The following is a 26,986-nucleotide window of genomic DNA, read 5'->3' on the forward strand; positions in this document are numbered from 1 at the left end:
CATAATTCTTTTTCCATTGTTAAAGATGCACTTTTTGTTATACGGTAAGATTGCTTGCATTATTTTTTGTTTGTTAACTCTTCTCATTTCATTACTCATTAGTCACAAACATATAACTTCTGGTAACACATTTCAGCCAAATTTCTTGTGGTGCATGGTAGTGAACCAATCAATAAATCATGAGTTATTTTCTCAAGCTTGGTGCAGTACACTGGGGACTAGCTGCCTTATAGGTTGTTGTCATCAGTACCATTTCTGAAGAAACGCACAGCACACAGATAATGAAAACTAAAAGAAATAGTACCAAAATATAACTTTTGTTGGAAGATGTATCCTTTTGGAATAATTTGTGGGTTAGACCATAATCAGAGTTGCCCCCCTTAACTCTCCAACCACCTAAGAAGCCATATGCTGAGTCCCCATGTCATAAGGGGTCCTATGTTTGACTGGTGTTTCATTGTATGAACAGATGGCACATTGCTCATGTTGTCTTGCATATCTGCCTTAGTGTAATTAGATGTTGTAGACGCTTTGAAAATTTGTCGAAATATACTTCGCAAAAGAAGTTAAGGAAACCTGATTCTTTCATATTACTGCAGTTACTGTCTTTTTGTGTTTTTTCTATCTCTTCAGTAGTATAATTAAATGACACACAACTGTGACAAATGGTTGTGTGGGATTTTGGTTGTTTTAGTGGAAATAAGTGGAATAAAGCAAATAAGATTGTAGAAAAGCGTTAAACAAACTCTTAACATGAGTGATAATCACCAGTTTTGGCTTCGTATAGCTTTCCAAGGTCACATTATGATTGTTGCCAAATTTAATGGTACTCCCGCTTGAGCTACTGATTGGAGAGATGTCAGGTGTTGTGTCTCACTACTTGTGTTATGCTCAACATGGAGACTTTGTTTCTATAGTTTGTTGTCTTGGGCCATGTCCTTCATATGTACATATCTGTGTGAACCACAATCTAATCAGTACTTAACACTTCAATAATGAATACTTTGGAATACATTCCCATGGGTGAATATTGCATTGTGTGTGTATGATCAGACTGGAACTTACAAAATGTGAGGAGTAAGTTTTGTCGTCTTAGAAGTTAGTTCTAAGATGTCTGAGTATGAATTTCTTTGAGAATGAACACTGCATAATCCAAATTTTTGCAGTCAGGGAATTCTAGTTATGTCATGATTAATAACCTCATTAACCTTGTCATGTTGACAGATTATTTGACTGAGTCATTACATTGTGACAGTGTTGGATTCTCATCTTGTTATCAATCACTGGATTGTCTAGTCCAGACTTAATTCTTCAAAGGCTTCCATTACTTGGCTAAAATAATTCTGACTGGCGTTTAAAAGAACGAACAACATTTCAGCTGGGTTCTTTCTGTTGAAGGTCAGGGTCATGTTGACCAAGTTAGCTTAGCATATCATTTGTTGTCTCCATTTGTTATGACATGATCATCTGATCTTTGACTGGTTGGTGCTCTAGATGTACTTCTCTCCTCTCAAAAGTGTACTATGACTGAAAAACCTTTTTCAGTGATGGTGAAAATGGCTTTGTTTAGCTATCATGGCATTAAACAGAATCACTTTACACTGATTTGTTTGTTAGAAGACAAATAGATTGTGCCAAGCAGTGTAACTTATCATCTCCAATGGCTAAATATTAGTTGTGAGAGGAAGAGTGTCAGGGTGATTTTAGGTCATTAATTAACGCTTATTAAAGTGAAACACATTAGACTGATTTACACAGACCATGGACAGCTTCGTCGACAAAGGCAACAGGTGGTGCAGTTGTGTGTGGAGTGAACAGTTGCAGACTGAGTGTTCAAGCCCTAGATAATGTTTGTAGGTTTGTGCCTGTTGGTGTCACTGAAGTTGTAAGTGTGTGTCTGTGACTTGCATCACTTCGGGGTGATGAGAGGTGAATATGAGTGGCATTTGGTGAACTCTTGTGCAGGATGGCTGCTGAGAACCTGAAGGTTTGGTAGCTCTGTCCCACCCCTTGAACTGTTAATTCAGACTCCAGTTCCTTATGAGTATTTTTAGGAATTACCAAAGTATAGAACTTGCTGTCCATAGCTTTGTCCAGGTGTTGCAGTGATTGTTTGGAAGGCAAGGTGCCCATTTTACAAAGGATTGAAAGGGTCTCAGTGTATGCCAAAGAAGTTGTGAACAAAGCATTTGATTCAATCAGTATTTCACCATCATGTTTTCCTTGACCATAATAAAGTGTCAGTCAACTCATTCACAACCAACAATGTGTGCTAGATGCTTCAGATAGAAACACAGCAGGAATGTGACTTGCCGTACACTTGCCATTCCATACATTCCAGTTGGTACTGTCAGTACTTTCACTGCACACTCAAGGAGAAGAATGTATGAAGACCTTTGTCCTTCTAACTGACCTATACATTAGATACAGCTTGGGTGAAGCACTTTTAGAAAACAGCACCACACCTTGTGAGGATTTTAGGGTTAGCCAAGCCCAGTCCAGCTGAGCTGAGCTCCAGCCCCCAGCCCCCAGCCCCCAGCCCCAGCCCCAGCCCCAGCCCCAGCCCCCAAGCCCCAGCCCCAAGCCCCAGCCCAGTCCAGCTCAGCCCAGCCCAGCCCAGCCCAGCCCAGCCCAGCCCAGCCCAGTCCAGCCCAACCCAACCCAACCCAACCCAGCCCCCAACAATTACATAAAAGAGTATTATGTTGTGATGCTGTATTCTAAAGGTAGGCCTTGTGATATCAAATGATATCACCTTGAAGATATTGCTGTAATGAAACGAATATATTGCTTGGCAGACCGCTGTGATATCATTGGTTACTGTGATGTCACAATCAATCATCTCAAAGCCACAGATGCTTTGGCTGTTGGTTGAAACAGTTGGTTTGTGTGTCCTGGTCTGATATATGCCTATTACTGTATTGTTTGACTGTAAGGTTAACTGCAGACTGACAAGCATTTCCAGAATGTGCTGCCATAGGTAGGAATCCAGCTAAATATGGCCGAATGTCTCATAGTGACCAAAGTGTTAAACATTTCCTGCTTCAGACTTCCTCCCTTATGAAGCTGACAGACCTTGCTGTCCATTTCAAATTAGTGTTGAACCACATTCACGCTGAAAGTGGAACTTGGTAGAGTGATACCAGAATGTCCCTGGTTGTAGTCGGTTACCTTTGAACACAAGTGTTTTCTGGCATCTTTTGTGAAACTGACGTCTCAGGCTGGCTACTGGTAATGGAGGATCAAAATGTGTTAAACAGGTTGAATTTCTGAACTAAAGAATAAATTATTTTTTTATATTATTTATTATTTTCTTTTTTTTCTTTTGCTGATAAGGCATAACAAATGAAAGCAATTGCTGAATGATGACAAGTATAGCTTCCAAAGAGATACTTTTTTCAAGAAATTGGCAACCTCATAGAAATCTAGGAAAAAATGTGATGTAGAATTTCTCTGTTTTTAGGATGAGGGATACTGTCCCTAATGATCTTCTCAACTTGTGTTAATTTGCAGCACATCAGTAGTCTTAGTTTAAGGTTACATCAGCCTGACTTACAGATCACATTTTGTTTTTATTCATTTCTACCTTATGAAGTTCACCAGGTTTAATTATCCATAGGTTCATGCTAAATATTTCAAATAGTTGTTTACCAGTTTCTGTTAGAAGGTTTAGACACCTTGTTAGGCACTGTTGAACTTAAATGGATATTGTGAGGTGAGTGCTATCTGTTGCATCTGTCAGACATTTCTGTTATGTTTTTCAGTGGCAAGTTTTCTGGTGTCCCCGCTGTGATATTGCTGGAATATTGCAGAAGCGGTGTAAAAACCCAGCTTACTCACTCACTCACTCAGTGCCATGCTGCCATCTGTGAAGATGCTGTTCGCGTTGTTGTAGGAGCATCTCAGTTTCTTCATCTCAGAGTCTACATGTCAGTATTAACAACACAAACATGCTATGCACAAATGTGCCTGTTGATAAAATCTTTTTTCCTGTAGTCTCCAGAAGTTCTATGTCATGCTTTAATGTCTGTCTGTTAAGCCTGTGCAACATTTGTTATTTCAGTTTATTAGTTGAAATCAAGAAGGCTGTCAGTTAAATCCAAGATGGCTGAATTACCAACTACTTTTCTCACTTCCTTTCATTTCTCTTTTCAGTTTTTTCAGTTTTTGAACTGTTAGTGGAGTTAAACAGTTCCCAGTTAGTAATGGTTTTCTTGATTGCACCAGATATAGACTGGGATGAACTGAGATTGGTCATGTAGTCTCATAGTGCTGATGGTTGTTGTGAATGGTGACATTTGTAGATAACATAATTTTGTATGATTACATTAATGATGTTAATGTATGCAGTTGCATGAACCAGTACAAATACTTTCATCTCAGGAGTTTTGAAAAAACTTTACTAAGTATTCCACTTAATTAGTTGGGGTAAGATGTTCATTCAGTAAATTACGGGTTCAACTCATGATTGTTCTGAGTTCTTTGAAAGTAATACCTCTAGAAATCGATTCTGTGGCGAAAAAACATGACAACCAGGTTGAAATATATTTCGTTGAAGTTTTGTGAAATGAAAAGTGAGAATGCTGAAGTACCATGTACAGTTTTCTATCATAATTCTGTTGCCATAGATTAAGGAGTGAGTCAACCATCAATAGACATTTGGAAGTATGGCAGTTTTCCTTTTTCAACAATGTGATTTACACCATTTGGCAATTTTGTAATGTAACAGACTGGCATTTTAAGATTCAGTTGATATAATCTCTCTCAAAAATAAAAAGGACAGAAATATGAATTAATGGCATTTGAGAAGTGATTATGATTTTGTTGAACATGTTTCTGTAGCTATTGATCATGTTATTCAGGTGTGGATTATCTGTAGAGGTGCCATGTGTACTCTCCAAACAATAGGGTACATACACCCCCTAGTCCCATGTATTATTTCATGTACCTGTATTGATGCTGGATGTATTCTGTACAGTGTGTTTCAACATGTCGGAATGCAAACAACTGCTTGTCCTGTTCAATGTGTTTGTTCAAAATGGAGAGAGTTGTGTCCCTTAGTTGTCAGGATTTGGTGAGGTGAGATTCATTCCTCGATTTGCTCAAGCTATCAGTTGATGCCATACAATACTTGTGTGGCAATGTCTACATGAAGAAATACATTTCAAAGCATCATTAACCAAATTTATTCATGCTACGTCAGAAAAAGGTGAACTCTCTTTCAAGCAATGAAGGACATTATGTCTTGTGTATGTGTGGATGTACAAATGAGACATGTGCTATGGATGCAGATTCTGGATTGTGTGAGAGAATTACATAATATACCTGCCATGGTGACGCACTCCAGTTCACTGTAACATGCTGTTGAGATTCTGCCAAATGGGTGGAGGTGGATGGCTGCCATTGTTTACATTCTTCTCACGGAAAGTAGATTCTATTGACAATGATGAGGGTCACTATTGATGTTTGTATGAGTGAAGCAGAGAAAGTACGATACATGTGTTGCTATTGTAGACTGACAATAACACCTTTATAATGCTCTTGTATCCTGCAGATTTATGCTCTGGTTGTGGATTATTACCGTAGTTTTCTTTTATTAAGATCATATGTTTTTTCATGCATGTAATTGTTTAGATAATTTCTGGGGAAGTTAAGAAATTCTTTTTCTTACTATATACTCTGAAAGTTTGTTTAAAGAAAAAATGCCCAACTACTTATCTCCTAGCTGTAGACATTTATACCTATACATTTGAACTGACTGAAACAGTTTGAGTTTCTGGAATAATTAGAGTTATTCCCTCTTATTGTTTTTATTGATATGTCATTTTGTAATTACTTGATTCTGAAATAATTGGCATTTATTAGTGCTGTTTAGTTAGAAAGTGTTAAAAGGTAAAACTTTAACAACAGCAACAACTATCATTATATATGTACATATTCAGGTCATGCTTTTCCATGTTAATATCTTGAGTAGATTTGTGTAAAGAGTTGAAATAATGACACTACCATGCGGGTATTCAGCAATCTATTTAAGTTTGATGGTCTTTCTAAGTGGTTGTTGTAGACTGGAAAGATGCTGACTGTGGATATGCCTTGAACTGTACATTGTGTTTGTGAATGCTTCATCCATGCTTGTATGTTTTAGTGTGAGTGACTGATCTTGTAACTTTGATTTGCTTGATGGAAATATTAATTTACAGCAAATACTCTGCCCTGCTGGGAGACAATGAACCCATGCCTTGCACACAATAGTTAACATGTGACTTAAGAAATGTCATTATACATGCTTTAGAGTTTAACCTGGTTAAGTTCATCTCTGCCGTGAATGAATTGCTGACAATTTCCCTGTATATTATGGATCATCATGTGGAATAATATTGTCCTAAAATGAAAGAATGCAAAACATGTTTGGGAGGGACCATTAATAATTGATGGCTAAGCGTGGGTAGGAATAATGATGATTTTTATGGAGAAACAATGTACAGTGTGAATGACCCCTCTGAAATTTATGTACAAAGTTAGTGGTTCACCCTGCATGTTATTACATGCAGACAAAATTGCAGACCTCGCCCCTAGTACATGTGTGCAAAACTGATGACCCCCACCCCACCACCCATAGTGAAAATAAAAATAATCCTCACTCTCCCTAGCCATAAAATATGAACAGTCCTTTAGTGAAGAGAAAGAAAGTGTTACACTTCTATACAAAAGAAACTGACTCCATTGTATGTGCCTTGGAAATCCAGTAGAACAGACAAGAAAGGTATGACACTTCTTTCTTATAATGTGATGTTCCAGTTCTTGTACTGTTTGGCAAGAAATGGCGTGTCATAATAAAGAAGGTGTCATCCATAAAGTGTCATACCTTGTTTAACATTCATCAGCAGTGAAATTCAAACAGATAAGAACTGACAGTTTGCAAATTGTCTGCAGTACACAGAAGGGGTGGTCTTTCTGATGACCATGTAAAGTCCATGTCTATGTTAATCTTTAGGAACAGCACCAGATGTATCATGAGTAGGTGAATGTTCCCAGCAGGGACAGTGTAGGCGCTGTTTGCGGTGTCATACCACTGCCAACAAGGGTCATTTGTTAATACTTCTACAAGATTTTATTAATGGATGTGAAGAAATTGAAATTAAAATTGTTGTATTTTCTGAGATCAGTGTTTTGTGGTATTTCATAACTATTTCAGTCTTTTGTACATTTCTGCAAGTACACAAAGGAAATGTTGCTGTGGGATAGCAAAGTGTTTGAAGTGTTTGTGATATTGCTGGCATAAAACCATACTCACTCAGTGGTCAGTGAAGAAAGTTATGGCTACAGTGTTCTGGGATGCTAAGGGCATCATTCATGTTTACTACACGGAAAGTCAAAAGACAATCAATGGTGCTTACTACACTGATCTACTCCACAGATTGAGAGCATCTATGAAAGAAAATTCATTCAGAATGCATGACACATAGATCTGTTAAAACATACTTCAGTCTGAGAATGTCAGTCTCAACTGTTTTCATGGCAAATACTCAAGCTCACTCACAATTACCTTGTGAAACACAAGGATAGTTGTGATGAGAACAGCACAAGTGGTATGCATGTATCTTCAAGCACATTCAGAGTTGGTGCATAGGTCAAGGTCAACTTTGATCTTATCCTGGAACATTGTTTTGCCATTCATTTCCAGTTTCCTCTGCACTTTCCCTTGTACATACACAACACAGAGTAATTAATAATATAAGATAATGTCATCACTGACCAACAGACATGGAGGAAGGTTTCTGGGTCTGAAATCTCTTTGGACAGTAATTGTCAGAACACGACAACTTCATGGAGAAGAAAGCCAACACATTTCTGTGATGTTTACTACTTCCACAAGCATGAAAGATTAGCCCCAATACAAGAATACAAATCCATGATCGTGTGGTACTCACACAACAAATGGTTACATCCCCATGAATTGCTGAGACAACAGAGCCACCAATAACCATCTAAGCCCAACAAACAACACAATAGGCCAGTCATATTTAAAATGATTTATTTGTCTGTCTGTTGAGACAATGGCTGAACCACGTCCCACAGACCTCCACTAATGAATGTTGATTGTGTACCCTCCACTGTGACCGAGCTGGAGAGAATAGACTAATAAATAGACGACACACTAACATGGAGAGATGAGTGAATATGAGTGTAATGTACACAATGTACAATGGATGATGCTGCTGGACACACAAAGATGACGCCCTGTCAGCTGGCCGTATCTCGAGTCATTTCTGGCAAAGATGTTTCTGTTGTGGTAATGTTCATCATGTCTGCTTTCCATTTATTTTAACGAAGAAGAAAACCTTACTAGTCACTATTGCTGCTTCCGGAAACACACACTCTTCCTGTATCAGTCATCAGGCAACAAGGAGTAAAAACAATGATTAGACTGTATAGACATGAAACCAGTAAATTGGTGAAAACGCGTGAATGAATGAGTCAGTGAGCGAGCCTAGTCTTACACCGCTGTTGGCAATATTCCAGCTGTATCAAAGTGGGTGACTTCAGGAATGGGCTTCACACATTATAACCATATGGGGAATTGAACCTGTGTCTTCGGTGTGACAGGCTACCCAACTGCACCAATTGTTATTAAGAACACCTCTCTAAAGTGAATGGTTTTATTCAAACATTCATGAAGATCTACACCAGGAGGTGAGGTCTAAGAGGTGATACGAGGAATTATTAAGGTCCACAAGTTGTGAAACCACTCATTGAATCAACTCCACACAGACAGTGAGACAGTGGAATTGCATACTTTCAAAGGCTTTGCATTTGTGTTTCTGTGACAAGTACATGTAATCACAGATCAGAATGGTATTTTCATTTTGTGCAGCAGATGTAAACTGTAAAAAACCAAATCCTACTGCTCATTTAAAATCATCACTTTGTGAAGAAAATATGATTACAGAAAAGGTGTTCACAAAGAGAATCTGCTCATGATTTCTAAACGTCCACTGAAGCCATACTCACAGGTCATGTTACTCTGAACATCAGAGAGAGTTGTGTTCTTAATAAATACAAGAAGAACCTTTAAAGTAAAATGTTCTAACTTTGAGATAAAGAGATTCATTCTCTATTCATTATTTAACATCCTCAGAGCAATAAGAACCTGGCATTATGTAATCATGATTATCTTGGCAATACAATTTGCTCTGTAAACAACAATAGTTTGAGTCACAATCACCAATATGAATATCATTTCATACAAGCACTCTTTCATTGTTGACTTAAGTCAAAACTTCCAACACAATAGAAAATATAAAACATAGCAAACATACAAAATTTCAATGGAAGTACAAAGGCTCATAAAACATAACATGCATCATGACTACTGTGATCAACAAACTCCCCGTGAAGTTAACGGCGGGTCGCGTATGCCGAAACACCCCACAAATACTGGGATAGGAAATCACCTGGAACACTGACAAGCATGAAGAGTGATAAAATATAGCAATACCTCAAACGGTCAGAAATTCTACTTGATCTTCACATGCAATTAATACTGACAAAACTGTTCTGGATAGCAGGCTTTTGCTAATTTCCATCCCCTTAATTGTTAAGTTTATAACATATAGTAATCAAAACCTGCATGACTTCAATGTGATCAAATGCTGATACATACTTCTGTGACAGTGGGTGCCAGGGCACGCTAGCCACCACATTGTTGAGGACAGACATATTCAAGAGACATTTCATTCAATCAAATGATACATGATCAAATGTTAATGTTGATACTCGGCACGGAGATCACCAGCATACACACCAAAACTTCCTTCATCAACAAGACAACAAATACTTTGTGTAATGTAGTATCTATACATGCCATGACATCAACATAGAACATTGGTCAGTTTACATTTACCATGGTTACTCTTTACCTTGCCCCACATCCTACAAATATCACTGTGAGTGAGGAAGTAAGTAATTATTGCTAAAGGCTGCTTCAGACATATTCAGGCAACCATGGTGATGTATCACAATGAATCTGATGTAAGGTGAAATATGGGATAACCTAACTATTGAGAACATTGATGCTTAATTAACATGTCTGAAATATATGGATACTTTGAGTTGTGACAATTCACCAACTCTCATTAAGCATGAATGTAAGAATCTTTCCAGTTCGTGTGCCAGGGCAATTTTGACAACCCTGTGAACTTCAGAATCACATTTCAGCAGATCACCACACTGTGTTTCAGACAGTTTTGATTTGATTTAATACATCCTTCTTTTCACTGCTAAAAATAAACTTGACCGCTCATGAATAATGATTAGATCACTAGACACCTGTACAAGTTATTAGTAACCATGGTAACTTCAACTTCTTCATCAGGTTCACAGGTACTTCCAGTATTTGCTGAGCTGTCACTGCACTCTGCTGTTGAGACTTCCCCAGGGTGACAGTCTGGTGGGCTATCATCTACCATCGATCGGCATGTGCCAACTAATAAATCACTGTTAATAACCGACAACTATTTGATCCATGTTACCTATTTTGCCACATGTGGCAGAACATGTCTCAGTGTTTGACATTTTAAGAATCTCATTCCATGTATGAAAATGAATGAAAATACTTGATTTACTTCATCGTGTGGATGAATGTGTTCAACTTCAATATTTGTCTAACTTGTTTTATGAAATCATACATTTCTAAAGCATATACCCTGGATCTTAATTTCTGAAAATTCTTCGAAATAAAACTTAAACTGTGGGATAAAATCTTTCATATTGGCTTATCTGCTATTTTCTCAAAACATCAGACAATCTGCTTCACAAGGCCAGTCAGCAGTATTGGGTTGTCTGATCAACGTAACTGATTTGATACCAAGTCGATGATCAACTGCACTTTCCACACCATATACTCAACAATAAATGTACAATACAGGTAGTTTTCTTTGCAGAAATGACATGACAACAGGCCCTTGTACAAGACTTGTCTTTTGTGTAGCACCGAGATTGAAGGAAGTCCTCTACTTGTCAGGACGCTTCACTGTAGGTTTGTCTCCCCGACATTTAGGGCAATACCATTTTCCTTTTGGTTTTGTGGTAAGTCCAACACAGTTAAAGTGAAACCACTCAATCACACACTTGTCATTGTCACATCCTATCATCTCACCATAGGAGACTTGGTTGCATAAACAGTAAGTGGGCTCATCAGGGTCAATGGGGGGATCGATGGGGGAGTCTTCTCGCTCTTTCTTCACTTTTCTCTTCTTTTTCTTTTTGGGAACCTTTTCTTTCTCCTCCTGAAAACATCAAGACACAACTCCCAGTGAAACAAAGACTGCAGTGACAAATAGCAAAAGTCTACGAGGATGAGTCACAGGAATAATTGCTTAAAGATTAAGGAAAAGCGCAAAAAAAGTTAAACACAATACTTCAAAGAGTTTGATGTGCCAAATTACACACAAAAGGACAAAATGGCTGTTGTCAAAATATACATTGTGAATATCACCCTAATCATCTTAACTTAGTTGAAACTTATCCTTATTGACCAATACAAGAAATATTGAATCTTATTGCACACAGAAACAACAATAACTCATACCTTGACATCATCTTGACTGACATCATGATTCTTTTGTCGTCGTTGTCTCTTAGCGACTGGCTTTTCAGACCGCTCAGTATCTGCAGCTTTTGTTTCCTTCTTGGGAGGATCTTTTACAGGCTCCGGCTCCTTTGTGGATCCAGGATCTGCAACATCAGAAATTGTTTGCAACCATGTGATGGGTTTGTAACACCACATTAACAATCACTGCACTGATGATGTGGAATACATGAGAGCAGGTGACTAGCTTACTGAACGTAACACTGACATTCAGCTAAAACTCAGTACAATGAATCTCCACTAAAATACAGTACAGTGACTTTGAGCCAACCAGTCTTATGACCTTAATATAGAGAGCTCGGGGGGTAAACCCTCTCAAAAGGCACATCTATCCTCTACACCACAGAGAAGGCAGTGGGTTTGAGAAGCAACAGCAGTGAACCTATACTGATACAGTCACCACAGAACCCTAAACATGTGTTTCCTATTTCTGCCAATCCATATGACGACTTCACAGTTTATATTCAACTCAACAGCCTGTTCTCATATTTGCTTGGTATTTTTTCACCAAGATAAAAACATACTGCCTGTTTATTAAAGGCTCCAAATTTGACAAAGTATTTACCTGTCTCACCAAATACACTATGGTAACTTAGAAACCCAAATCTAGGCCACAGACATGAAGGATTAATGGCATACAACTCACCTAGATTCTCCCTGTCTTGTTCAAGCTGCCTGGCTCTGTTCTCAATGAAGTCAATGATAACAGACAGTAATACAAGTTTCTCATCTCCAATCTCCTGGCATCGAATCAGAGCTCGTTGGATGGCAAAAAATGCCTTCTTCTTCATTGGGCCCTGTTGCTTGTATACTTCTTGCTGATAGTCCATGTCTTGCATAATGTCTACAATGCACAAGTTATAACACATGTAAAAAGACTCTTTAACACTAAAACAATATTAGTTTTTAATGAGACTAGTGATGAACACCATATGTATTTTGGGTTCGTTTCATAATTAACCTACAGCAAACAAAGCCATATGGTGTATCGTCAAAAAATGAAATAAAACCAAATAAAATGTACTTCCGAGGGTGTTTTTTGACAGAAAAGGAAAGAAAAGAAGAATACAATGTCATCAGTGTCCCCCACAACTGTAAAATACTCTTCATGAAAATACTGACTAGTTATGACTATGTCAAATGTTTGGTTTGATGTGCATCAGTAATGTTGATATGGAGTGGTACTGCACATTGTGGGAAACGAATTATTGAAATGTTTTTAATTTCGGTTCTGGAAAAGAGTATCAACACCAATTTCAGTCAAAGTCAAATTTGTTGCTATGGATACACAAAAAAATCTTTTATTCCCTGTTCTTGACTCTGTTGAGCTGAAAGACATTGGGGAGGCGAAGAATGATCTGAAAAGTCATAAGTGACATGTAAAATGTTGAATTAAACATATTTTACATGAGTAATTATTTCATATGTTGTTGTAAATCCAAAAGCACATACCTATGAGGAAATGGGTGTGCACCTTTGATGGTGGCGATATTGTTTTCTATATTATACATATTTTTTAAATAGCCTGGAAAGTATCTTGCCAATCTTGGCAAGCATACAGGAAGACTGGTAATTTGACTCTGTTGCACAACCCTATTTGTGCTACTGTCTGTCTGTACTAGCGGTTTTCCCTGAATTCTTCATTAGCTTAAAAGACAGATGGTCTAGTCATAGTACAAAGTGTCATGGCGAAATCAAGCCCAACACATCAGATGTGAAAATGAGAAGAATCAGGGAAAGAAAAAGAACGTATGTCAGTGAGCTGGTACTTAGGATAACGCTGAACTCCCTTCCTTGGAAAACAATGGTCTCATGATGAAATAACATTTTAACATTAAGTGCTCTTCTCAAGTGTGAGAAAACTGAGTGTATATTCATAATTGATATTACTAATTATAAAATTCTGGTAACAGTTCTGTCTGTAATCCCTGTTTGAAATGTACTTATTTATTAGGATCATTTCTAGGGGTTAGGCTTTAGGTTCAGGACTTACAATTATGTCAGATTCAGGATTATGATAAGGTTTAGGGTAGGCTTCCTATAAAAACGATCTATTTCATTTCATATTTTAGAAAAAGAGTTACGTGTGGAAATCTTTCGAAAATCCTGTTCTGTTTCACTAAAAAGAAGTGATTTTGTTTCTTGTACACTTCCCTTAAAAAATTATTTGCATGTCTCTTAATCGAAAATGACATGTTACAAATCTGTGACATCTTGCAAGCAATGTTGGCGTAACTATAACTAGCAATTCAAAGATATAAAATATCAACTAAATAAAGTCGTACTTGAAAACGGTACACTATAAACATAGACCGGATCTTTTATCATGGGGTACAAATTTAGGCGACACAAACAAACGGTTCACATTTGTCACGTTTGGTTTTCAAACTATCATCATCGATGAGACCTCGGACTTCGGACTCATATTAAATCGGGTTCTGTGTAAATTAAGGAACTGGATGTGAATTAATTCTTACCTCTGCACTGTATATCTAACTCTCGCAGTTGGGAAACACTTCGTTGTAAATCGTTGGGCAGATTCTCCATCGTTTCCAAATAATTTTCGAGATACGTTCCAGAGCATAAGGCCTCTACGGCGGCTTGGTTGAGCATGTTCATACCTGGATAGATGTCACGTGAACTCACCGCAAAACTGAAATAAAAGTTAAAGTCTGGCAGCTTCAGTATGTTGAATCAAATCATAACAGTGTGACATGGAAATTTGACTGGGCCTACGCATCGAGTTTCCCTCCCGCTGGTGAATGAAACCGGTTGAGTGTAAATGATGCGAGCGAAATTAATATGAACGAAAAGAATAACCTCATCATCCTGAAAAATAGTCTCAAATCTGATGAAGAAATTAATGTGTTGAGATACTCGTCTACAAATACAGATGTCAGTGATTTAACATTTTATGAGAATGGGAAATAAAGCCGACTGTCTACCTAATATGTCAATCTCTTTCCGTTTCAGAACCTGTAGTTAAATATTCTATGAAATCGAGGACTTGCTTCCGGGAACTCGTTCGACCTTGACAGTGACACAGCTTGTGATGACAAACTTAAACACGTGTTTACTCAAATATCGGTGGTGGTATTGGCCTGTTGTTTTTTCACCTTGTTGGTAAAACTCAGATGACAACGATCGGACATGATTAAAATCAAGTTAATGTTGAAATGATATCTAAACATATACGGCATTGTTATTTGGGACCCCTACCCCCGCCACCCTCACTTCGTACAGCCAGATTTGAGGTCACAAATGATCATGAATATTCAAACAACTTATCGGAAACGTTGAAGTGTCCAGAGAGCTTGTTCATCCAAGTGAAAGATGCAGTAAATCATAAGTTGGGAATGCTGTTATGACATTTGGATCGAAATGGCGGCTAAATTGATTCCCAGATTTTCGCGAGCATGGCATCAGTACTTCAGTCATTTGCCATTTGCAAACGGAAATTGTGCATTCTTAAGCAGTGGCATTTCAACGTCCCAGCGTTATACAAACTGGGAGAAGCCACAGGGTTATGACACTGGAATTAAAGTGTGGAACACTTTAACAAAGACTAAGGAGCCGTTAATTCTGAGGAATGACAGAATGGGAACATGGTAATAACAGTAAAGCAGATATTATTCAGCTTGATTATAAAGTAGATTCAGATGACTTCCTTACTTAGAGGCATTTCTAAAAGTTGGAGAGTTAAATGTAGGCAGTACATCAGTAACCAAAACAACAAGACGATAACGGAGAAAAACAGTGATGTGATGACAAGGGATTACAAACAATTAAGGTTGATTGATAAGTGGAAATGGTTAAAAAGAGAGTAAGTAAACCTGCTATGTATTATTTGGAAGCCAAAGTGTGCCTCACCTATAAAATATTTGTCTATATTTTTCACTGCAAGTTATTATCAGAATTTAGAAATTGTAGTATGAGTCAAAATAATCGTCTACAAGATGTTTATATGAAATACACCTGAATGGTTTGGTGATGCATAATGGTATGGAAAAGTAAACAATTTCTCTTACACATCCTGTTATGTTTTTGTTGAGACTAGTGCTGTGCACCTCCTCAAATAAGACTTGCTGAGACAAGATGAGAAAGTCGATCAAGTAAAAATACACAATTCCTGCATCCTATGAATGCCTGGAAGTAAAACTGACTCAAAATCAGTTTTAAGTTGCCATTTTTCTCTTTGATAATAGATAAAGTGTCCTTAATCCTTAATGGATATTGACGCGCAAACAATTAAGGTTTGGCATGTCATCTCATCATTCACCAGTGTAAATCTTCTGAGTGGTGTGTGATAATAGGGATAATCACTAGAACAGGTTGAGTATTGTTATTATTGTTGTTTTTGTCCCACTTGATGACTCAGAATTGACAACTTTACGGATAACAACTTTAGTATGAGAGTTGGACATTTTGGTACAGATTCTTGTACTGTTGTGAGTTATATCTTTAATGTAAAGGATAGTAACTAAGTTGCTACAATGAACAGTTTGAGATATAAGTGCAAGGTAATGATTATTGAAACCTTCAGTTATATATGTCAGTCCCTGGATTGCCTGACCCAGGTCAGAATTAATCTACAGTAACCAGGGCTTGTCTTATGAGGCGACCAACATGATCAGGTGCTTTGGCTCACTGACTTGGTTGACACGTCATTGAATGTCACTTTGCATACATCAATGCTCATGCTGTTAATCAGTGGATTGTCTGGTTTGGACTAGCTTATTTACAGCGCCATTTAGCAGGAATATTGCTGAGTGTCTTGTGAAGATAAACTCACTCACATGATGACTTGAATGCTTACAGATAACCATTGACAAGCCTGAATATTGCTCATTGTGGTGTTAAACAAACAAACTTAGAAATATTGAGACTTGTTACCTTGCATGTTTACATGTGATACACCATATTTTGACAGTCCTGAAATTGAGAATCATGCATGTCATGAAGGAGGTTTGTTATTTTTGTGTCTGACATGATGCTTTGTAAAATTCCTGCCAATACAACAACCTGTAAATAGCCTAAACAAACCACTGATAAATATTCTGAGCAACATCGCATGCTATTAGGTCACAGTGTACTTGAGATGAGTCGAGACAACCAACCAGAAGTCTGTAACCATAGTAACAGTGCAGGGAATGATCTGTAGCTCACCTAACATAGGTTTTATTGACACATTGACAATCTGCTTGCTCAGCAATCAACATGTGCCTGATTCCTTGTTTGAGAATGTAGCTGTCAGTCAGACGTCTTTATGTACAGAATGTAGACCCACAGGCATACCAGGAAGTTACGATCTTGAATCTTTATCTCGGATTGTCCATCAGTAGAAGTGTGACTAGACACTTGTTCAGTGTCTTGCTCGCTCACTCACTCACTCACTCACTCATATGAGTGTTCTAATCTTGTGTATGAGGAGACTATGAAGCAGGAGGTATATGTTGCAGGTACATGTGTGGCCCAACAGTGTACGACTCAGCACATATCGGACATGCCAGCACATATATGAGATTCGACATCATACGAAGGATCATGGAAAACTTCTTTGACATTAATCTTATGGTCGTCCTGGGAATCACGGACATTGATGACAAAATCATCGACAGATCCAATGAGGTAATTCAGCCATGATTAAGTCCTTTTAACCATAAGCCTGGGGGTTCAGATGGGTTAGAAAACATTGCCTTGTTTCCCCAGGAATTTAGCTTAGTGGTGTTAATTCGAAAGTATTCTGTTTGGTCATAACATTCAAAAGGCGAAGGAAAAAAGTCTGTTTCTCACAGAGTAAGTCATTTCTTAACATGATGTGCTCTTACTTGACAGAACTAACTCTGCTTCTCTTCTCACACTTCTGATCACATGCTTAAGAATTGAATGTTTCAGAAAGATTCTTGGTGACTTGATCCTTCAATCTCATAAGAAGATACTGTTGTTCATAGTATCAATCACTTGTTTTGCTTGCCAGACTCCAGCTTTAGTCAGTTTGAACAGTTTGGTGTAGATGTTATGACAACATTGACAAAGTTGGGTGTTTCTTCCAGACTGGCATCCCTTTCTCACAGATCACCTGGCAACACAAGATTGAGTTCTTCGAGGATATGGAGGCGCTGAACATCCTCCCACCCAGCAGGTCAGCACAGGTCACCGAGTATGTTCCAGAGATCATCGACTTTGTGAATGAACTCATTAATAAGGGCTACGCCTACGCCGCGCCTAGTGGTGAGTTCCTTTAAGATCAACCTGTGAAGGTACCGGGGTGTTGTATTGGACTCAATCTATATTGATTGCTGTCCAGTGTCATAAGAAGTCCACTGTTGCTCTAGCAGTGTGGGTTCGAGTGTTGTCTTGTTGGTAGATGTGATTTCTGTGACGTTTAAAATGTTGTTTAATGTTGGGTCTTATAACATGATCAGTATAGCGAGCAGCAGTCATGCCGTTTCCTTTGTCCTGGACCATGTGTCTGGAACACCATTGGGACAACTTTCTGGTTCAGACTGATTGCACCCTATATCATGCTGCCTTGACCACCCACTGGTTTCAGTGGTCAGGAAGTCTGTAGCCATGGAAACTCTTGATGAGTGTACTGTGTAGAGACTACTGTATCATGTGTGATTGGTGAGTGAGTGAGAGAGTGAGGAGTGATAGTACAAGCAGCATCTGTGCTTAATTCAGTGTTTTGCTTTATTTAATCAGACATTGATTAGTCATACATCATTCATGAGAAGTTTGTTTGGCAGTGAAAAGACTGCAGATGTTTATAAGTGTTAAAACTTGATAACGATTAGACATTCACTTTCTGGAGTATAATTAATGCTGCTGTTGAATGAAATATGATAATCCAGTTACCTCTGATAAATAAGTGTTCTGTATTGATCCTGCAGGTAGTGTGTACTTCGATGTTGAGAAGTTTGGCCACTATGGGATACTGTGTGCACCTTCTGGGAGCCGTGAGCAGTCAGGTAAGTGTTGTCTGCTATGGGATACTGTGCGCACCTTCTGGGAGCCGTGAGCAGTCAGGTAAGTGTTGTCTGCTGTGGGATACTGTGTGCACCTTCAGGGACCCGTGAGCAGTCAGGTAAGTGTTGTCTGCTGTGGGATACTGTGTGCACCTTCTGGGAGCCGTGAGCAGTCAGGTAAGTGTTGTCTGCTGTGGGATACTGTGCGCACCTTCTGGGAGCCGTGAGCAGTCAGGTAAGTATTGTCTGCTGTGGGATACTGTGCACACCTTCTGGGAGCCGTGAGCAGTCTGGTAAGTGTTGTCTGCTATGGGATACTGTGCGCACCTTCTGGGAGCCGTGAGCAGTCAGGTAAGTGTTGTCTGCTATGGGATACTGTGCACACCTTCTGGGAGCCGTGAGCAGTCAGGTAAGTGTTGTCTGCTATGGGATACTGTGTGCACCTTCTGGGAGCCGTGAGCAGTCAGGTAAGTGTTGTCTGCTATGGGATACTGTGTGCACCTTCTGGGAGCCGTGAGCAGCCAGGTAAGTTTGGCCACTATGGGATACTGTGTGCCATGGCCTATGGCAGTCAGATGGTTAATTTGGTGATTTATCAAAACCAGCCTGAGCACAGCAGATGCAGGAGGATTACAAGGTGAGAATGGATATTGATTCCACATCCTGTCTTAATTACAATTAATGTCATGGGTAATTATTCTGTTTCACATCAGACGTTGAGGAATGATTCAGAAAGTTTGCTGAAAGGTTTGTTTCATAGTGAACACCTCTGGTCACTGGATCTCACCCAGGCTGTATGTGTTGCTTCAGTGAGGGAAGTGGTTCCAGTCAGAACAGCTGCCATTTAATCTCCATGATTAATACACGATCATACTTATCTAACAACAGCCGTGGTCCTAAGATCATTGATTCAAGGCCCAGATACCCTCCGTTCTTGGTGTGTTAGCACTGTCCTGATGATCGAGAGTTTCCAAACATTACAAACTTTAATTTTTCCTGGCTATATCAGTGTATGAAATCAGGCCCATCCGACCGACCGAGACTAGATTTCTGACGGACGGTCAAAATTTACAGCTGGCCAGTTAAATGGTCTGGTAAAAATTTCAGATACAATTTTAATTGGTTTTCTCTGAAAAGGACTGTTGTGAACAGACTGTTCAATAATAAATACATGTATCAGGTTCATTGAATTATTAATTATTCCCCGCGGAACATTTTGCAGGCGGTATTAAAATGCACCTCGTCCGTCTGTCTGTGTGTCTGTCCATCATTGTGTGCACATTTACCTTTTCCGGTAAAACTCTAAAACCATTCATATTTCTTCACCAAACCTGACACATAGATTGGTCTAGTTGTGTACTGGTGCCTTTGATAGTTTTGGAATTCTGAATAAAATATTTTGGGCATTTCCATGGCAACAAGCGTGATTTAGACTGAAATTGAAGGTACCGGTAATACTTGGAATATTGATGACTGTGTCTTCTTCTTGTAATTATAAACTGCGTTCAATTTGTTCTGACCTGGTTAAATCCATTTGGGGCTGATAACATTTTGAAGTTACTAGTCCTGTTGTTTAGCTGGTTTTTACTCATTTCGTACACTGCTTTCCTCTAATGTGAGGCTGACACACTGGAATGACTGAAATAGTGTTCAAACTGTAGAGAAACCCACTCACACTCCCAGCTCTGTGTCCTGTGTTTCCAGTGTTGGTAAAACTTTTGCATATTGACAGACGATCATGAGAAGAAGAACACAGCCGACTTCGTTCTGTGGAAGGCAGCTAAGCCCAATGAGCCTCACTGGGAGGCTCCATGGGGGAAGGGCCGACCTGGCTGGCATATCGAATGCTCTACAATGGCGAGGTAATGCTCAAAATGTCACACGTGTTGTCTTGTTTGATTCATAACCATGTAGTAGAAAGTATAGAGTTGTTTTATCAACATTGACATATTTTCTGTAATCCACCATACTATATTTCTGTGCATCTGTGTCTCCTCTAGTTGATTCATTCGATGCTCATGATGTTAGTCACTGGGTCAATTGAATCATGTAGCTGGAATATTGCCCAGTGTGACGTGTAAAATAGAAAGAAACTATTAAACTCTTTTCTCAGAGTTTGGTACAAACCTTTTTTATCCCCCTGGCGTGTAATGCGGGGGGATATAGTCGTTGCCTCATCCGTCCGTCCATCCTCCGTTCGTCCCTCCGTCTGTAATCATTTTGTTTCCGGAGCACAACTCAGAAACCGTTCAATATTTTTAGACCAAACATGATAGATGGTTGTGCCTATGGTTGTGCCTTTTGCTATTTACAGATTTTTGGCATTTATATTTTTTTTGCTTTTCCATGGAACGTTTTGGTGTTAGTCTTATGGTGGGGTGGGCTTCGTTTCCGGAGCAGAACTCAAAAACCGCTCAATATGTTTCTGCCAAACATGGTAGATATATCAGTCAGAACCTGAAGTGGTGACTTTTGCTATCTACAGGTTTTTGTGATTATTATTTTCTCGGTTTCCTTGAAAACGTTTCGGACATAGTCTAAAAAATGAGAGGTGTGTTTGGTTTCTGAAGCAGAACTCAAAAGCCATTCAAAATGTTTCGGCCAAACTTTGTAGATATATCAGTCGGAAGCTGAAGTGGTGCCTTTAGCTATGTACAGGTTTTTCTGATTTATTATTTTCTTGGTTTCCATGGAAACATTTCGGACATAGTCACAAAACAGAGGGATGGGCTTCGTTTCCGGAGCAGGACTCAAAAACTATTCAATATTTTTCTGCAAAACTTGGTAGATAAATCAACCTGAACCTATAGTGGTGCCTTTTGGTATTTACAGGTTTTTGTGATTTATTATTTTATCAGTTTCCATGGAAACGTTTCAGGCATAGCCTCAAAAGTGAGAGGTGTGTTTCGTTTCTGGAGCAGAACTCAAAAAACGTTCAATATTTTTCTGCAAAACTTGCTGGATATATCAGTCAGAACCTGAAATGGTGCCTTTTGCTATGTTCAGGATCTTGTGATGTATAAATTTTCTCAGTTTCCATGGAAGCGTTTTGTACTTAGTCTCAAAAGTGAGAGGTGTGTTTCGTTTCTGGAGCAGAACTCAAAAACTTCTTAATATCTATCAGTGTTACGTGGTAGATATGGGTGGCAGACCCCAAAGTGGTGCCTTTTGCTATGTACAGTTTTTTATGATGTATTATTTTCATGGTTGCATGAACACGTTGCTGACTTCCTTTCCGTTTCATTTTATATCTTTCAAAAGATCTTGGCAGATATACGAGACAGATGTTGAAATGGTGACCTTTCTCTGATTACAGATATATGGCATTTATACTTTTCATGAATTCCATGGAAACAATTCTGACTTGGTGCAAAAACACAATAAGTAACTGTCGGATGATTTGTCCTTTCCAATATGTTGGGGCCGGGGGGATATGTCATCTTCTCATGACTCTTGTATAAATTTGGAGATGGTGGGGTAGCATTGTTCTTAATGTGTTTGCTCATCACGCTGATAAATGTACCCATATGTTTGCGAACTATATGTCTCACAATAATATGATAATAAGTAAATCATGTTATAGATATATATCAGAATTTTACATAATGCTAAAACTATCAAATCTATGATTACACGATGCCATTTAGAAAGTGGTCAAATGCAACATATGTCATATTTGGGATTTCACTTTCTTAGTAAAGTACAAATTCTAGTACTTTTTTTCGGTTGAGTCCCATCCGGGATTCGAACCCGCACCCTCAGAGTCAGGCACCTAATCGCCAGCACACAAAGTCAGCCGCCTAGCCCGCTCAGCCACCGCGACTTCCACAAAAATGAAAGTCGGACAACTGGTAGTCTAGACTGCGTACTTTGTGTACCCCTCTGATGAGTGTAAATTGGCACGGCTCCCACGGCCGAAAGCTATGATTACACGATGCCATTTAGAAAGTGGTCAAATGCAACATATGTCATATTTGGGATTTCACTTTCTTAGTAAAGTACAAATTCTAGTACTTTTTTCGGTTGAGTCCCATCCGGGATTCGAACCCGCACCCTCAGAGTCAGGCACCTAATCGCCAGCACACAAAGTCAGCCGCCTAGCCCGCTCAGCCACCGCGACTTCCACAATAATGAAAGTCGGACAACTGGTAGTCTAGACTGCGTACTTTGTGTACCCCTCTGATGAGTGTAAATTGGCACGGCTCCCACGGCCGAAAGCTATGATTACACGATGCCATTTAGAAAGTGGTCAAATGCAACATATGTCATATTTGGGATTTCACTTTCTTAGTAAAGTACAAATTCTAGTACTTTTTTCGGTTGAGTCCCATCCGGGATTCGAACCCGCACCCTCAGAGTCAGGCACCTAATCGCCAGCACACAAAGTCAGCCGCCTAGCCCGCTCAGCCACCGCGACTTCCACAAAAATGAAAGTCGGACAACTGGTAGTCTAGACTGCGTACTTTGTGTACCCCTCTGATGAGTGTAAATTGGCACGGCTCCCACGGCCGAAAGCTATGATTACACGATGCCATTTAGAAAGTGGTCAAATGCAACATATGTCATATTTGGGATTTCACTTTCTTAGTAAAGTACAAATTCTAGTACTTTTTTCGGTTGAGTCCCATCCGGGATTCGAACCCGCACCCTCAGAGTCAGGCACCTAATCGCCAGCACACAAAGTCAGCCGCCTAGCCCGCTCAGCCACCGCGACTTCCACAAAAATGAAAGTCGGACAACTGGTAGTCTAGACTGCGTACTTTGTGTACCCCTCTGATGAGTGTAAATTGGCACGGCTCCCACGGCCGAAAGCTATGATTACACGATGCCATTTAGAAAGTGGTCAAATGCAACATATGTCATATTTGGGATTTCACTTTCTTAGTAAAGTACAAATTCTAGTACTTTTTTCGGTTGAGTCCCATCCGGGATTCGAACCCGCACCCTCAGAGTCAGGCACCTAATCGCCAGCACACAAAGTCAGCCGCCTAGCCCGCTCAGCCACCGCGACTTCCACAAAAATGAAAGTCGGACAACTGGTAGTCTAGACTGCGTACTTTGTGTACCCCTCTGATGAGTGTAAATTGGCACGGCTCCCACGGCCGAAAGCTATGATTACACGATGCCATTTAGAAAGTGGTCAAATGCAACATATGTCATATTTGGGATTTCACTTTCTTAGTAAAGTACAAATTCTAGTACTTTTTTCGGTTGAGTCCCATCCGGGATTCGAACCCGCACCCTCAGAGTCAGGCACCTAATCGCCAGCACACAAAGTCAGCCGCCTAGCCCGTGTGTGCTGGCGATTAGGTGCCTGACTCTGAGGGTGCGGGTTCGAATCCCGGATGGGACTCAACCGAAAAAAGTACTAGAATTTGTACTTTACTAAGAAAGTGAAATCCCAAACATGACATATGTTGCATTTGACCACTTTCTAAATGGCATCGTGTAATCATAGCTTTCGGCCGTGGGAGCCGTGCCAATTTACACTCATCAGAGGGGTACACAAAGTACGCAGTCTAGACTACCAGTTGTCCGACTTTCATTTTTGTGGAAGTCGCGGTGGCTGAGCGGGCTAGGCGGCTGACTTTGTGTGCTGGCGATTAGGTGCCTGACTCTGAGGGTGCGGGTTCGAATCCCGGATGGGACTCAACCGAAAAAAGTACTAGAATTTGTACTTTACTAAGAAAGTGAAATCCCAAATATGACATATGTTGTATCAAATCTATGTATCAAGAAATACAGGTATTGACTATGTGCATGATGCCGTATGGTCAGGAAGTAACTTTTGTAGATACATTGGCTTTCTTGTTTTTGATTGCAGTGAGATATTTGGCAACAAGATGGATATTCACTCTGGAGGGATAGACTTGATTTTTCCTCATCATGAAAATGAACTTGCTCAGTCCCATGCCTATCACAACTGTACTCAGTGGGTCAACTACTGGATACATACAGGTGGGTGTGACTGTACCCAGTGGGTCAACTACTGGATACACACAGGTGAGTGTGACTGTACCCAGTGGGTCAACTACTGGATACACACAGGTGAGTGTGACTGTACCCAGTGGGTCAACTACTGGATACACACAGGTGAGTGTAGCTGTACCCAGTGGGTCAACTACTGGATACACAGAGGTAGGTGTGGCTGTACCCAGTGGGCCAACTACTGGATACACACAGGTGGGTGAGGCTGTACCCAGTGGGCCAACTACTGGATGATGTCTTATGTGACAAGCGTGTCATGTCACCCAGTTGCGTAATGTTCATAATTTTTAAAATTATCCTGTCGCACGTTATGCATCTTTTTTCCTCACTTTGACCATGTGTATAAACGTGCTGTCAGCTAAATTGAATCAAATCTTCCTGGCCTCTGACCACCGGACCTCTGACCCAGCCATAGACACCTGTCAGTCATCTTGCTCGTGCAGCCGTCTCAACTGATCACGTGACGACTTGTACTTGTCATTCTCTTTCTTGTCACACCACAGTGTGGACATGTGTTGTCTCTGTGAAGATGTACGTTGGAATTGTGAATAAACATGGGTGGATCTAAAGAGAAGGTATCTAAATAGTGTAAACGTTGCAGTCAATGTAATAGAAACTTCTCAACGACAGACCCTCACAGCTTATTAGTGGATTGCATAGGCATTAGTGATAGGTCTAACAGATGTACAAATTGTGAAGGGTTAGACGGTCGTCTGATAGAGATCGTTAACGAGCATCAGATGGGCAATCTGCTTCTAAAAAGCCGAGGAAAGACCGACACAAATTAGTTGCTAGACGGTCATCTTCGAAATCAGCAGATGGAGCTTTTTTTGAATAAGGCCTTGGCCTCATACCTGAGTGAGAATTTGAGACGATTGTTTTGTCCTAGTAATTTGGAAGCCTCTTGGGACGTGGGCGCATCGTCGTCGCCACCACGTATGGTGGTTTTATCACAACCCCAACCTTCATTGTGTCCGACATCTATTCTGACGATACCGCAGTATTCATCGATTCACCCGACCGATCAGTTGACTCACGAACTCTCTAGTGCGATTCGGTCTACCACTCAAGAACACGATATGGTTGCAGCTTAGCCGATTGAGTCTGATTCGGCGGTTCACTTAAGTGGTAGGGGTGGAATCGATTTGGTGTTTTCCCATCCACTTCACGCGAATGCTTCAATTCACTTTGAAGTTATGTGCTCTCAACAACAACCTCTTTTAGATGCGGCACTCACTCAACCACTTATGGTCGATTCAGCGATTCACTCGAAAGCAGCGCTTCCACTACAACAGGGCAGTCTCGGTTCAGTGCAAATTGTTGATTGCCAACAATTTGCAACTACAGCGAAGCGTTTCGCTGGCAGACATGTTATCAACGTTCTTTATGAAGACGGGGGATTTGGTTCTATTACTTTTCCCCCAAGGCCATGTTTTATGCAGTTAGCAGCGTCACTTGACATGGCGTTTGCTAACCTGAGGAAGATAAAGGACGGTTTTAGCGCTCCCTGGTTCAGTCTAGCATCTATGCATGTGCACGGATTTTCATCTCTGATTGTTTTGCCATCTGTGGATGATGATATTTCGTTGTTGGGGTCTAAGCAGAGGTCTTATTCCCCGTCATGGTTGAGGATTGTGAGTTGGTTCATTTAGATGGAACCATTTGTAGGGTCATGGCTCCACTCAACATGGTGCTAACAATGACAGAGGGAGTGGCTACGGCTCTCATGCGTCGTCTCATCAGCAGGCGTATACCTGGGCAGCTATGGTCTTGGTACAGTTTAACATCATCCTGGATTTGATTGCACATTTTTTCTCCTACGTCACTGCTATGAGTTGGAGGGGACCTCTACAGCTATCTTCCTGGGAGGATAGGTTCCAAACAGATTTAATTCGCCAACCTTGGCCTGGCAGTTCACTTTTCAATGGGGCTATTAGAGAAGTGGCTAACAAGGTCAGTCAAGATGCGCATCTACAAGTTTTGGTTGAGCTCCTGAAGTATCAGAGATTACAGGTGGAGGAATCTATGTGACAGCTGTGGCCGGCCCGTTATGAACCCACCTACCCAGACTTGCGCTCAAGGACTGGATCCTCTTTTTGGGGGAGAGCAAGCAGAGGTCGTGCCAATCGTCAGCGTCTCTCCTCTGGTGCTCTGAGGCCATTAGGCATTTCCTCCAACAGGAAGTCAGATAAGCAGTGACTGCATGACATCAGAGCATGACTGGGTACTTGTGCCTCCAGTCTTGCCTATCCAGTCTTCACCAGTAGGCGAAAGACTTTATGCACCAAACTGGACCATTCTGGAAAACCTGTATGTGTTACCCACTCTGTCCAAAAGGTTTTGAACTCCCGGTTGTGAGGAATCCTCCCTTAACGCGGTT

At 40.1% G+C, this 26,986-nt stretch overlaps 2 protein-coding genes across 2 annotated transcripts in view; one reads left to right on the forward strand and one right to left on the reverse strand.

The window, feature by feature from the left end:
* Positions 1 to 8,018: 8,018 nt before the first annotated feature.
* LOC137274651 (inhibitor of growth protein 1-like) lies at positions 8,019 to 14,414 on the reverse strand. Its single transcript, XM_067807962.1, has 4 exons — positions 14,128 to 14,414; positions 12,297 to 12,494; positions 11,591 to 11,736; positions 8,019 to 11,288 (listed from the first exon to the last, which is right to left on the reverse strand). Exons 1-4 carry the CDS (start codon positions 14,267 to 14,269, stop codon positions 11,013 to 11,015), a joined length of 762 nt encoding a protein of 253 aa, XP_067664063.1. The 5' UTR covers positions 14,270 to 14,414; the 3' UTR covers positions 8,019 to 11,012.
* Positions 14,415 to 14,654: 240 nt separating this feature from the next.
* LOC137274656 (probable cysteine--tRNA ligase, mitochondrial) overlaps positions 14,655 to 26,986 on the forward strand; it is a 28,275-nt gene continuing 15,943 nt past the window's right edge. The window contains exons 1-6 of the mRNA XM_067807973.1: positions 14,655 to 15,258; positions 17,110 to 17,278; positions 17,704 to 17,881; positions 18,544 to 18,621; positions 20,351 to 20,480; positions 24,443 to 24,576. Of these exons, the coding sequence (XP_067664074.1) occupies positions 15,032 to 15,258; positions 17,110 to 17,278; positions 17,704 to 17,881; positions 18,544 to 18,621; positions 20,351 to 20,480; positions 24,443 to 24,576 (916 nt within the window). The 5' untranslated portion in view covers positions 14,655 to 15,031. The remainder of the gene's footprint in view (positions 15,259 to 17,109; positions 17,279 to 17,703; positions 17,882 to 18,543; positions 18,622 to 20,350; positions 20,481 to 24,442; positions 24,577 to 26,986) is intronic.

This window comes from Haliotis asinina, chromosome 2 (genome assembly GCF_037392515.1).
Source record: "Haliotis asinina isolate JCU_RB_2024 chromosome 2, JCU_Hal_asi_v2, whole genome shotgun sequence".
NCBI lineage: Eukaryota > Metazoa > Mollusca > Gastropoda > Lepetellida > Haliotidae > Haliotis > Haliotis asinina.